A 14,254-nucleotide genomic window follows, 5' to 3' on the forward strand; every position below is an offset into this window, starting at 1 on the left:
TTGAAGGGATAACACAGCGGTAACAGCACGTGTGTGTGATAACGATAATGAACAAGTGTGTTTCTAAGGAGGAGGATTGTAATGACATGGATGTTTTAATTAGATTAGACCCAGCGTGTTTCGATACCCCGCCGATCTGTATGGGCGTGGGCGACTGTGCACCTGGATGGGTTCCGTGCACGTACATTAGCCTGGGAAAAGTAATCATACCCCTGGAATTATTTCTCAACACAACCACCAACTAGACCAACTAGAGTGTTTTTTTTTCTTGAGATCTCAAGAAAAGATCCGAGAACACCAAGTACAGCATACTGTAATTGGGATAGGTAAGGAAAAAGGATCAATGGTTTTCAATATAGATTTTAACACATCCAATTCTAATCTCAAAACGGTGTGCATAAGTCTTCAATATTCAATGATTTGTGGACCGACCTTTGAAGTTGAATGGGATGTGTGTCAGCCAGCTTTGCACATGTTATCTTGCTCATTGTTTTCTGCAAAATGGCTCAAAGTCAATCAGAACGCCTAGTGTCTATGAACTACAATTATTTCCACATTTTAGGATTTGACTGGATCATTAAAAAAAAAATATATATATATATATATATATAGATAGATAGATAGATAGATAGATAGATAGATAGATAGATAGATAGATAGATAGATAGATAGATAGATAGATAGATAGATATAGATAGAAGTGACTTTTGCCCAACTATCCGTTTTAATTGATTAAACAAAAGCATTATGATATTTTGGTGAGACCCTAAACTAATTGATTGCACAGGCTTTTATTTAGTGGTGTAAGAGTAAAGGGGGCTGAAGAGATGCAGATGCTTGACAAACCATTCCATTGTAGATCTTATTGTATGATTCGGTTTGTTGTCCTGATTTAACGGGATTCTCTGCTCCACTCTGAGGTCTTTTCCAACCTTTGTGCAAAAAATATACCCTGTATTTAGCCCCCTGCATCTTCCAATCAAGTCTGATCAGCTTCCCTGTTCCTTCTGAAGATAGGTTTTTACATATCATGATGCTGCCACCACCATTTAGTACTGTAGAGTTTGTGGGTTCACCGTAATGTCAGTTTTCTGCCGTACATGAGGATTGGCATGCAGCTCTTAATCTATATCTGGGTCTCTTCAGATCAGAAGATTTTTTTTAAGAGAATGCCAAGAATAGATAATTATGTATCCTCTTCCTTCCATGTCCCAATTTTGCATTGTGTACTGTTGCTCTATCAAATAAAATCACTAAAATACATTTGTGAATACTTTTGCGTGGCGCCGTATTGTGGGTGGTTTGGTTTGGTGAATATGTGAGTTACGGACATGTCACCTGCGGGTCTTTTTTTTTCTCAGTGCATCACAGTCTGTATTTATGTCTGCTTTCATTTTCTCTCCTCTCCACCTCAGTATCTCTTTCCTTTCCATCTATTAAACTCAGCAAAACATTATAGTCTTTTTTCCATCTGTCTCCACTCCACTCCTCTCCTTTAAACGCATCCTCTCATTTCCCATCTCATCCATTCTGCTTCTCCGACTGCTCTCTCCACTCTTTTTTTAACCTCCCCCCCAGCACTTCTTACCCGTTTTTAGCTCCTGATCCATGCTCTCTTGTTTTTTTTTTTTTTTTTTTTTTTTTTATCTGACTTGTCGCCATGTTGTTTACTCGATCTGAGGGGGCTGTTTTCGCCATGAAAAGCAGCAAGCTAAATCACCAAATCACTCAGAAGCACAAGATAGCAATACACCAAAGGTATAATTAGTCCTTAATTAGAAACTTTATCTAACACTTTACACGGTTGTAATCAGGAATGTGCTAACGAACTAGAATTGTGAAATTAGATTCCAACAATACAAGAGAGGCAGGGTAATCTACCTCAATGTGTCGTACCAGTTGCTTGGAGACACGGCTACAGCTTGAAGTATAAAGAAATTCTCATTATTTCTGTCTAAGGCATGTCAGGTTTTTCTTTTTTAATTTAGCTCTTTAGAAGAAGTTGGAAACTGCTCGAGGATTTAAGCTCGTTCTGCTTTGAAGCACTTAGTGAGATTCTTGCTATAAGAGTCTGTAATGTGAATCTGATGTCATGTGTAAAGCTATGATTTGACATTAAGGTGTATGTTTTTTTTTTTTTCAGAGCTGGAGGTAGCGAGGCTCAGCACGGATGGAAGCCTTGCAGATCTGACATTTCCTCAGTCGGAGCAACATGGAAACTCCATCCAGCTGTCAGCAAGCACTCTCAAACAGCACGGCAGAAACGGTAGGAGACAAGTTTCACGTACTCTCTTTCCCTAATTCTCGTTATGGTGTCAGTGACCCTTCTCACGCCCTCCTTAACTGACTTGCATTGGTTTCTTTCTTAAATGTGTTCTCTGTTCGCCATTAATGATTAAAGCTGCAGACTTTTCTGTAAAAATCAGTCAAACCACTGCAGCTATACAGTGCCGGGGGGGAAGCGTTGGTCCCCTTACAGATTAGCTCTGCTGTTACTTTTTTTCTCACACTTAGATGCTTCGATTCATCAACCAAATGTTATTATCAGACAATGATATCCAGGTTTAAACAATATTTTGCTTATTAAACGAGCCTAGTCACATACTATGACTTTACAAATTTTCAATGCCAGGAGCTCACTTTTTAAAAGGTATGTGTCCCATTACATCAAAAACAGCATTTTAGGAAAAAAATAAACATAATTCTATTTTTATAACACGAGATCCAGAAAAAAGATTATCCGTCCCCTTAATTTCTGATCCTAAACTCAAGCACGCTTAGGTTTTGTAGCGGGAGAATGGACCAAAGTACATCAGCAATTCCACCTGTGAATTTAAAAATATCAATGGCCTAGTCAAAGTACAAACTTACATTTAATAGAGATTCCTGTGGCACAATCTTAAACAGGCCATACAAGTTTGAAAACCTACATTAAAAAAAGTTCTGCAAAGCACAGTGGCTCAAGACTCATTACCAGTTATTTCAAACACTTGATAGTTGATGTCACCAACAGCGGGTTAACAGGTTTAGAGGGTAATTACTTTGTCTCATAGCCTTTTTTAACTGAACCCTAACTTGGAAACTGCTGGATGTATTTATCCAGGTTATATTTGTCTGATAATAAAATGTGATGATCTGAAACACTTATATTAACCAAAAAAGAAGAAACCTGTAAGGGCCAAATACTTTCGTTTGTTCGTACACGATGCAAGTGTTGGAATCAGAAATCAAATATCTTGTTTGCACTCACAATCTTGGCGAATGAAGTCGATTCTGATTCTGCATGTCATGCTCAGCTTTTTCATTTGCACCAAAAAAAAAAATTCTTCCATATGCATTTTTGTGCATCATATAATGTAATCAACCCAAAAAAACTGAGCTGAATTAGTAGTTCTTTTTACTAATCCTTTTATTTTACTTTTTAAAAACCTTTAAAACAACATTATCCAAATGTGTTTAGTTATCCGTGATGCACTTTTTTCAACACCAACGGATACCGAGATCATAATCTCCCCGTGTCCTCTCACAGGTGAGATCAGGATGGCGTTTGTGCTGTATAGGAACTTAGGTTCCTACCTGCCAACAGAGAACGCCAGCGTCCGACTGAGCAGCGAGACGGTTTATCCCAATTACTCCGTTATCGTCAACTCTCCGGTCATCACAGCATCGATCAACAAGGAGAGCAACAAGGTGTACCTTTCGGACCCCGTGGTCTTCACTGTCCAACACCTGCAGGTAAGTGGGGACTTTAATCAGCAACATTTTATATATATATATATATATATATATATATATATATATATATATATAAAAGAACAAATCTGAGAAGACTGTCAGAGCAAGCATACTTTTCTGCAGCTATTCTTCTAAACAGAAAAAATATGTTTGTGTTTTTTTTTTCTGATTATCTCAGCGGGAACACTGTCTTTTATTTCTCAGACACAGCTTTTTTTGTTAAAGTTTGTAAAATATTTAGGATAACTACTAGGTGAAGAAAAATTGCGCAGTTATCCAAGGATGGCTGCTTGAAAATGCTTTATGTCTAGTAAACAATTTATACTTTATACTCGCTGGCATCTTATTGTAAATTGGTGACGGTCTGTTCTAGTCTCCCTTTCCTGGTTTCCTGTGGGTTTTTATTTTCATTTTGAAATCTTCTGCCTTGTTCTTCTAAAATGCTTGAAACCCCACTGTGTAAGATTTTCACACTGGTGCACCATCTAGTTCTTTACAAACGACTTTGCCGTGATAGCTACTACGGAAGCCTCGGAGTATAATAAGTGTGACAATGCAAGCATGTCTTCAGTGTATTAGTTACTGCTGCTAATAGTTAATGGCTATGGTCGTCCTGGGAAATGGTTTCTGGCACTGATATTAAGTCCACTTATCTTTTTCTAAAGTTGCTTGTAAATTCTAAGAGTTGCGTTTTTTTGGGCTAGTTTCTGAACCTGAACTCACTTATTTGGGGTCTAAAATAAGCGACTATAAACACCAGTAAAAAGACCCGGCTGGTCTTGCGGCAGGCTGATATCCCCGCACATACTGCACATGCATAACCTGAGGCATCAGGGAGAGAGAGGCAAACAAAACGACCCGTTTCTGCCAAGAGGACACAATATTTGCTGGACTACACTGCCCTGTTTGTAACATAACGGCAAAAATACATTTCACTGATATATTAAATTAATTTACCGCTCCCTCAGAATAATCTCCACTCCGCGTGGTAATAATAGCTACGCTGATATAGGCTCTTGTTTTTTCCCCGGTTATTTTTATTTTCATGTTTACTTTCTTTTCTTTCTCCCTGGGCAAAGAGTATGAATGGTCCTCCATTTGAACAGAAAACAGCAAATAGAATGAACTACGCTTGTCTTTGCTTGTTTTATACTCCTCCTCTACCGACATCCCGTTCTCATATGGAAGAAAGATGGGGAAAATTGCTCACAAGTTTGTCCCCTTTCGACTTCTGAAATCAGAAATAGTGATTCATGTATTAGTCATTTATATGTATTTATAAGCTACTAATTCTAAGTTATGAGAACCCTTTAATTTTTGATGTAATTTATTAGACTTTGCCAGAATATGTATTTATAAAAACAATATTGGATCTCTGCTACTTAAAAGCCAAGTTAGTTACAGACTGTCCCTTTAAGCCTCCTTATTATGATTAATAATCATAAAGGAGGTCGCCTCGGCCGCTTCCAGTGGTTCCAAAGACAAGGGCAAAGCAAAGAGTATCGGACTTGAGATGTGGCAGCACCAAAGTTGTGGAACCAGGTGTCTTCAGACAACAAATCTTCCTCATCGTTTGGTGTTTTCAAATCCCACCTATTTCCTCTACACTAATTGAGATGATGCGTTTGTCTTTCAAGGTTTTATATTGTTTTATGGAACAAAATAGCAGTAATTAATGGAAAAATATTTCTGGGCTTTACATAAACCAAACCTTATATTTTTGGTACAGCTATAGCAGTTTCTGTCGGTATATCTTTGGTGATAAGGCTTTTGAGGTTGAAAAGCCTCCTTGCCATCACCGTAATCTTTAGCTCAGGACTTTGGCTAGATTGAATTTGATGGTATTGATCCGACCTGCCAACAAGCGATGCACAGCAACAGGTTTATTTTTCATACAGGCGGGTAAGGCTCCAGTCAAGCTCTTTCTCTGGCATCTCATTAAAATCGAACAGCGTGGAAGAAAATTAAGGCAGATTTAAAGACGTGACTTTACACATTCTCCCCAGTTCATACCTACTTAAATATGATTGATTTTTTTTGTTTGAACCAAGTTTGCCCGATTCAAATAAATCCCATTCACTAAAGAATCATGCTTGCAAAAACGATGGATTCTGAAACAGGCAGATTATAGAGCATCCTGATCATCTTCATTTAAACTTCCTTAAAGAATCAAATGTGTGTGCAGCCAGCATGTGTGTGAATAGAGCTGACACTGAAATGTACCCCCACCACTATAAAAAACCCCTACTAATTCTTCCGTTATACCTCAGTCCAGCACCAACAGCGCCGCTGCATCATTTAATCAGCATTACACATGCAGCTATTTTTCTAGCCCATATTTCGAGGGATTTCTTCACACCTGAGGTGATCATGACGATCAGCGATGTTCCTCACACAAATTAGAAAATAGTATCATGATGCGTGAACACAGTGGGAAGAACAAGCTGGGCGTGCATTATTAGTAGGACCTATATTTGGAGCTCGGTGCTTTGACGACTATGCAGTCCCATCTCAAAACTCGCTTTTTGAAATTATTTTCAGAACTTACACACTTTGTATGTTCGGGTGTTATGAATCTGCTCTGCGTGGTGGTAAGAGGAGCAAGGGAATGCGCAGCTAGTGTCTGCAGCACCTTCAGACGCCTTTGTGTTCACAGAGACTGCAATTATTTTCACTGCAAGCGTTTCGCCGGCATCCTTGGTGATATATGCAAAGTTTTAAAAAGTAGGTGCATTGATGCTATCCCCATTCAACAGTACTTCCTCTCTAAACCCCACCCAACCCCGACTTTAGATAATTGCATATGCATAATAGTTTTATAAGCAATGATTTAACAGAAGAGAGGACAAACCATCCAGCACACCACTGCCACTTGCAAAAACTTGAGAAATTATGGGATGTTATATGGTTTTGTTGTGTTGCACCAGGATTATCAGTTCCTCCCTCCATTATTCTGATACCCCTAAATAAAATCCTGTATTGCCTTCTTATTAGTGAATGTAGTCCAGCTGTTCTGTAAAGGCCTCCGAGCTTTCCTTGAGAACACTGGTTAACAAATACCCCCGAAGACCAGGACACAGCAGGCTAAAGGTCTTGGCTAAAATTGTGGGGACATTTAAACCAGTGTCAGGTTCTAAAACAATATCCCAAGCTTTTAACATCTCACACAGCAGGGTTAAATCCTTCAGACAGAAATGGAAAGAGTGCAGCTGACCCGACAGGCCAGGCTGGATGAGCCTAAATCAGAGAAGCAGCTCGTCAAAAGACCATTACTAGTTGTGCACATTGGCGGTTCTTGCATGATTGCCACCATGGGGTGTGCACAGTCAGGTAACCTGCACCCTGTAGTATCAACAACAAAAAGAGCTGCCTACTCAATTAAGGACTTCTCATTAGCTACACATGAAAATAATACAATACAGAACTCATTCAGTGTGCAACTGAAAGGTAAAAAACACTTAAAAACTAAATGTTTCCCACCCCTCCCCTGGGCAGGTGCCCATGTTGCCCATATTAAAATCTACCACTGATTTTACTCCTCTAAGAGTGCAAGAAGAAAGCCACAAGAAATCCTATTTATGGTTTGCCACAAGCAATGAAGCAGGTGGTCTAGTCAGAGGAAAACAAAATTGAAAAATTCGCTCATGACTCTGAACTTAGCATCCTAAGGGGAAACATGTGTTTGACAGAATCACACCATCCAAACTGACTGAGCGTTGGCAGGTTTTCAAAGAATTAGTAAAAACTTCTCTTGGTAAAAAAATGGTGAAAACTTTACTTTCCATGTCTTAAGCGAGTACAGACCAGCAAAAGGTGGTTCTGTGCACACTTTTAATTTAAAATCCATTTAAAAAATGTAAATGCACTTTGCAATTATCTGTTCCCATATATTATTATATATCATAAAAGACACTCAAGATTATGGTTGTAAAGTGATCAAATGGGGAAGGTTCTTAGAGTATGTCATATCTTTGCAAGATGAAGGAAGTGATATTATCTGATTTTTGTTTTTATTTTAAGAGTGTTATGTGTAAGTGATAATACTGAAAGAATCCTCTTGTTAAATAATTCATAATTATTTTTATTATTTTTATTTAGTGGCTGGTTAAAGTTTTAGGCTTCAGTGTCCACTGTCCTTTCCATTTGCTCCAACTGTGTTTAACGCTCTCTGGATGAGAAAAAGAAGACTCATTCGACCTAACAGACTGAAATCCATATTGCCTCATATTGTCTCGATGGTCCGCGCCATGCTTCCATTACGCGCTTCTCATTCAACAAGCAAATGTGTATCCAGTTGGTGACCCAGCTTGTTGGCGGCGGCAGACTCCTCACTTGCTCTTTCCGAGAGCAACTTTATAGGCCTAACAAACACAGTCGTCAGTTTACACAACACAAGCCGCTCCTGCGCCGCGGAACGAGGCACACAACCAGAGCGGACACGGCGCTGTCACCTCCTGCCACCGCTCTGTGTTTATTTGTTGCTGCACTTTTGCATTCTGGCCCTTCTGTTTGTTGTCGTGTTGCTGTGTGTGTGTGTGTGTGTGTGTGTGTGTGTGTGTGTGTGTGTGTGTGTGTGTGTGTGTGTGCGTGTGCGTGTAACTCCCTCTGTGTAATTCTTTCTTTTCCCTCCAGTTTCTCCCCGCAGTTTCACACGTTCTCCGGCCATTTAAATACACAGGTATCATGTGTTTGTGTTTATCTTCGTCTCACTCAGATGTTTAAAATAATCAAACAACTTGTTTGATATCAGATAGAGGAATATTTTCCAAAGTTAGGATCTCCGATATGTTTCCTGGACTATTGTGAAACAGACCTTTGTGTTCTTTTCGGGCCAGCAGCGGCGTTCACCTTGGACCTCGCCCGTAGACCTTAACTCAGGAAAGTGAGCGCCGCTTTAGATGTGCTTCTGGGTTCTTTTGTGTACTCCAGCGTAGGTCTGTGATGTGTATTGTTGTCATTTTTGGCAGGCCAGCCACCGCTGCCAAGGTTCACCACCGTTCCATATTTTCTCAATTAGTGTAAAATTGCTCTAACTGCGTTTTGCGTTGAGCCTTAGAAATGGCTTTGTAATCATCTCCAGACTGATGGATGTCAGGGACTTTGTTTCTCATCTGTTCTTGGATTGCTTTAGGCCAGAGAAGGAGCCTTCCTCCTGTCGCCACGTAGGTCATATTTAAGTGCTTTCTTGTGTCTATAGGTTTTTAAATAATTTGGGCTGGGTGTGGCTAGCGTAAAATGAAAGTAGAAGAAATCACAGCGTCATATATAGATTTTCTTGGCCGTTCTGCACCACCACCACTCCCATTCTAGCTTTCTACATCTGTGCTTGAGCTGATCTGTATTCCTCTTGATCACAATCTCTTATTTCTCTGTTTCTTCAGCAGTCAGAGAAGAATTTCAATCCCAACTGCTCCTTCTGGAGCTACTCCAAACGCACCATGACGGGATTCTGGTCCACGCAGGACTGCCGACTGCTCGCCACCAACCGCACACACACCAGCTGCTCCTGCACCCACCTCACCAGTTTCGCGGTGCTCATGGCTCACGTGGAGGTCAAGGTATGCACTTTTCCCCCCCCACTTCTTCTTTTGCTTCACAAGCCAGTTATGGCGGAGGGGAGGTTACCGGGAGGTCAGTTATTCATCATTTTGCAACAAACGACTGGCCAGCTGGTTAAAAGACGCTGAAGAGCAAAGAAGGAGACGACGCAGGCCACATCTGGGAGGCAGATTTGGACCTCTTTCAGAGCCGCGAGTGTGAGTTGGACTTGGCAGAGAATATTTTCGGCATTGATTTGTTAAGCAAGACGATGACATTGGGCTGACAAAATATTGTGTAATACTGCCAATAGAATCTCAGAGTTCTGGTCCAATACACGAGGACCCGGAAACAAAGTCGCAGCTCACATTTTGCTGCAGAAGGGATATTTGATTAGAAGGTGAGGGCATTTATTTGGATATCCATGAGCCCGCGGTGGGTGCTGGATAAAAGCATCACTGTCCCATCCTGTCTGGGACGGGCACTTTTCATCTCTCCCTCTTTTGTTACATTAAGGCTGCGCTCCTTTCCACACGGCTTTGGATCAAGCGCGACGTCCGCGCTGTCCCCTCGGGGACCGAGGATGTGTGCAACATCTAAAGAGGTCATGGTCAGCGCTGGCTTGGCAGGCCTCTGTGAACGCCGCGTGAGGCTTTGAGCAGTAGATCCATCACGGCAATGTTACGGTGAACATTGCTCCGCCTGCCAGCTTGCGGGACACTGATGGATAGAGCTAGCGCACCTGTGCAGCGCGGCGTAACGCTGCGGCCCTGAACGCTCAGCGACACGCAGCCAGACTCCGTTCGGCCGAGGGCCGGCTCTGTCAGTGCGTGTTTCCTCTTACAGGAACATGACTGGCGTGTGTTTTCCAGTAAACCAAGGTTAAACATGGTTAGGCTGGCTGGTGCGTTTAAGTGTTATTAAATTATTCCCCTCCGGCTTGTCTTGTTGTGTTTTTGCTCACAGAAAGCAGACAGCATGCACGACATGCTCCTGGACGTCATCACGTGGGTCGGGATCCTGCTGTCGCTGGTCTGCCTGCTGATCTGCATCTTCACCTTTTGCTTCTTCAGAGGCCTGCAGAGCGACCGCAACACCATCCACAAGAACCTCTGCATCAGCCTCTTTATCGCTGAGTCGCTGTTTCTAGTTGGGATCAACAAGGCTGATCAGCCGGTAAGGAACTGAGGATTTATTTATTTTTTGCTCATTATTCAGCTGGTGAACATCCAGAATCCGTTTTTTCCCCCCCACAAGAACATAAAAGTGTAAAACGTGTAAAATAAATATATATTCTTCTTAAAGGTCCAAATTATGTCTTTTTATTATATCTGCTGGCCTGATACACAGCCCTGGCCGTATTTATTGGTGCCCCTGGTAACGATGTGTGAAAAGGGTTCAAAGAGTTCATTAATTCAGTTGGGAAAAATACCCATAGTGAGAATAAATTGTTCTTAACAAAATAACGGATGGCTCCATTATTGGTACCAATAGCAATTCCATTACAAATTAATGTGGCAACAGTTTTCTTTTGTTTTATTTTTGCTTTGCTTTTTACGTTGGTCTGATTAACATCAACATACAATGTTGTAAAAAAGTAACTCTGATCTAATGGACTAATGACACCGTCATAAGAGTTTAATAGATTGGGTTGTCTAAATATGATTATTTCACTTTTGCTTCCATGTAAATTAAGAATGTATATCTCTATACATCTCTAAAAAGCTGTCTAAGAGTTAAATTGCAGTTAAAAAAAAGCACAATAGAGGTTCTGTGGTGCTGCAGGTCTGTTTTTTTTCAAAGGCCTTGGGAACCTTGTTATAGATCGCATGACATCAAGAACTCTTTCAAACATCAATACATTCTACATACAAATCTGGTGGACCAGCAAAGTGAAATTCTGACATCTTTTGGGTTTTTCAGCAGGATAATAATCTAAAACATGAGGCCAAATCAACCCAGAAATGGTTCTCCAGACAAAAAGAAAAAAAAAATCTACCTAAGTTCGATCTTTGGGGTGAGCTGAGGGGAAGGAGCACATAAGAACTGACTGTGCAGAGAGGAATGGCCATACACGCTTCTCTCTGTATGCTCCAAGTTGGTGACATGTCATTGGGGAAAGCTGAATTATCCGCAGCTGATGTCGAATGTGTAGGATGCACATCAACGTCTACTACAAAATATCTGTCACCTCTACCGTTTCAGAACATTTCAGCAAAAATAAAATGTGTTAAGGATACTAATTTGGCTCAGTTGATAAGTCATGTTGCTACAGTTCTTTTCCCCTTATTATTTTCCCAACATGGGATTTTTTTTCTCTGCTCTTAATGTGTTGAAATTAAAGGATGAATTGTTTTTCATTTTCCAGTGTAGGATTCTGGTACTAAAAGGTGAATTTATTTTTTAAGTCTTTTTACGGCCCTTTACCAGCAGTACCAATAAATCTGACCATTGCTGTAGCAACACTACAGCGTTGTCCATCTAACATATTCATTGCTCTCATAATAGATACGAACACATTTCTTTTTGGCGAGCACATTAGAGCTACTGTGTGTCAGAGAATCAAAAAACAGACATTTCTCTGGGGTGGTTAGCGTTTCTCCTATTACCAGCGGATGGATTTATTGTTCCCCAAACCCCCCCCCCCCCGTTATCATATTAAATAAGACATAACGACAGATTGATTGTGCTAAAATTTACAGCTAATTCATAAAAGCATTTAGGACCTGGATAGAGTTAAACTGTTGTACTTTACATGGGAAACCAATTCAACCATGATAAATATGTTGAGGCCAAGGGCTTTAATTTGCTTGTTTGAAATCCATTCCCAGCAATCACAAAAATGATTTACAACACAAAGTGCACTTTACACAGACCTGCCTCATAATCTATTAAAGCTTATGTGCTGGCTTAGGTGATGTCATTGCTGTGCTTCAGTCTTCATTTGTCACCTCCTGCCTCAGGCTGCAGGAGCTGCAGTCTCTTTCTCTCCCACCGCACAATCCTGTTAGCTGCGTGGACGACGTCCAATAAACTATTTCCCAAAACAAAGAGCCACCGGCGGCACATTTGTGTAAATGCGACCCCCGCGTTCGCCCGTCTATTCTAGAGCGCCACGGTCCTTAAAGGGGGGTTCTCGTTCCACGCGTCACAGTTGGACCGCGGAGCAACCCTGTCTGGAACGCAAGGTGAAATGAAAGTGCACTTTAAAAAAAGAAAAAAAAAAAACTTTCCTTATCTCAAGTATTGATTGCTAATATGTTGGCAAAGTGGGGCTTTGAAAAAGTTTATGCTTCGCAAGCAGTCGTAGCCGAGGCCCGCTGAGACCGAGCTGAGCCAAATTCAAGTTTGCAATGGAGATAGTGGCAATAAAATAACATCATGTGCTGTTGAAACTATTTCCCTGAAGTTTCTCTTGAATTATGTATTTTTAGTTGAAAAGTCTGTTGCACTATTAACCCTTAACGTTACTCTATAACATTTTTACAACGTGTCTCTTATAGGATCTAGGCTGGTATTAAACACTGCATGATAACATTGGAGCAACACTGTTGTTCATTTTAGATCTATTGTAATAGTTTGTTTAGTATAAAAAAAGCTTTACATGTGTAAGAAAACTAATCCTGCACACCTGACCTTTCTATAGCAAAGCAGCCATGAGGAAAGTTTAAAAGCTTCTTTAAACTGTTTTTCCAACAATGGTCATTCTTGTGATGCATTAGTAATTGCCCAAATGGCCGCACTGTAGCTGTTTATGTGTAGTTAGACTGTCCACTGCTTTCTTTTGTAAAGATATGTGAAAAGGATAAGGATAACTTTATAATTTTTTTATTCATTTATTTATTTGTGTTTTGTTTCACAAAATCACTGGTTCCACAATTATTTAGGCCCCAATTTCACAAAATCCACAATCCCCATTAAAGTTTGGGCTAAAACATTTTTAATTCAAACCTCTTCTTTTTTTAAGGTGGCAGTGGCACAATTGGCAGCACTGCTGGAAGGTGTTGGGTTCAAATTTCAGCCTTCGGTCCACACGGATTCTCTCTGGCTACCCTGGCTTTCTTCCACAGTCCAAAATATGACTGTTGAGTTAATTGGTCTCTCTAAATTACCCTTTAGGTATGTGTGTGTGTGCGCGTGTATGTCTGTAAGTTACCCTGCGGTGTCCCGATTTGTGAGGGAGTGTGCCGCATTATTCACTCCTTTCCCTGTGTCCCACAAATTGAAACTATGCCCCGCATTTGACTGGGTCAGATTCTGAAAAGTCAAAAAAAGTATTGTTCGACCGGTGCTTTTCTTTTCTGAAATGTAAGGAATGCAGAGCTGCAGAGCCGGCTGTCAATCAAAAGATGCAGCAGCGCCCCACATCATGACCCACATATGCACCAGGATGCTCGTAAAATAAAACAGGAAAAAAGGATTTTGATGTTAAGAAAAGTACGTTAAAAAGAATAAAATGCAGCACAAACAATGACTGCGGAACGGTTTCTAACTGGGTGTACGATGTGAAGCAACAATGCACTGTAGAAGCGAGTCGCACAAGAAACGCACAGCTGAAAAAGCTGATCTATGGACTCATTTTTACTTAGAACCAACGTTGCCTGTCAGACAGAATAGGGAACAGCAGCCAAGAACAACTCAAACAATATTTAACTTTACACAAAAACGTAATAAGGTTTTTCTTATAAGCTTTAAAAAGTGTTAAACTTTAAAAGCTTGTATGGATTTCTTTCTGCTAATCGAACATTTTTATATACAGTTTCAAAAAAAGTTAAATAATCTTTTATAAACTCATGCTAATTCATTGCTGTGCACTAACAGGCAAAGCAGAGGATGATTAATGTTATGTGCAATCTATGTAAGATTAAAATGTATGATGTCATCATATTTAAACTATGTCCGTCATTGTCCCTCATTACCATCATTGTTGTCCCACATTTGTTTTGTTTTTTAGATCTGGTCACCCTACAAGTGACCTGCC

General features: G+C 40.4%; 1 protein-coding gene across 9 annotated transcripts in view; it reads left to right on the forward strand.

The window, feature by feature from the left end:
* Positions 1-14,254, forward strand: part of adgrl3.1 (adhesion G protein-coupled receptor L3.1) — a 227,728-nt gene that overhangs the window by 178,404 nt on the left and 35,070 nt on the right. For 7 of the 9 annotated variants that reach the window (XM_012851254.3, XM_021309872.2, XM_021309874.2 and 4 more), the window contains 4 exons: positions 2,144-2,266; positions 3,530-3,735; positions 9,117-9,293; positions 10,240-10,449. In XM_012851254.3, coding sequence (XP_012706708.2) covers positions 2,144-2,266; positions 3,530-3,735; positions 9,117-9,293; positions 10,240-10,449 — 716 coding nt within the window. The remainder of the gene's footprint in view (positions 1-2,143; positions 2,267-3,529; positions 3,736-9,116; positions 9,294-10,239; positions 10,450-14,254) is intronic. The other 2 variants (XM_036136873.1, XM_036136874.1) reach the window with 1 other exon arrangement.

This window comes from Fundulus heteroclitus, chromosome 5, assembly GCF_011125445.2.
Source record: "Fundulus heteroclitus isolate FHET01 chromosome 5, MU-UCD_Fhet_4.1, whole genome shotgun sequence".
In the NCBI taxonomy this organism is placed as follows: Eukaryota; Metazoa; Chordata; class Actinopteri; order Cyprinodontiformes; family Fundulidae; genus Fundulus; species Fundulus heteroclitus.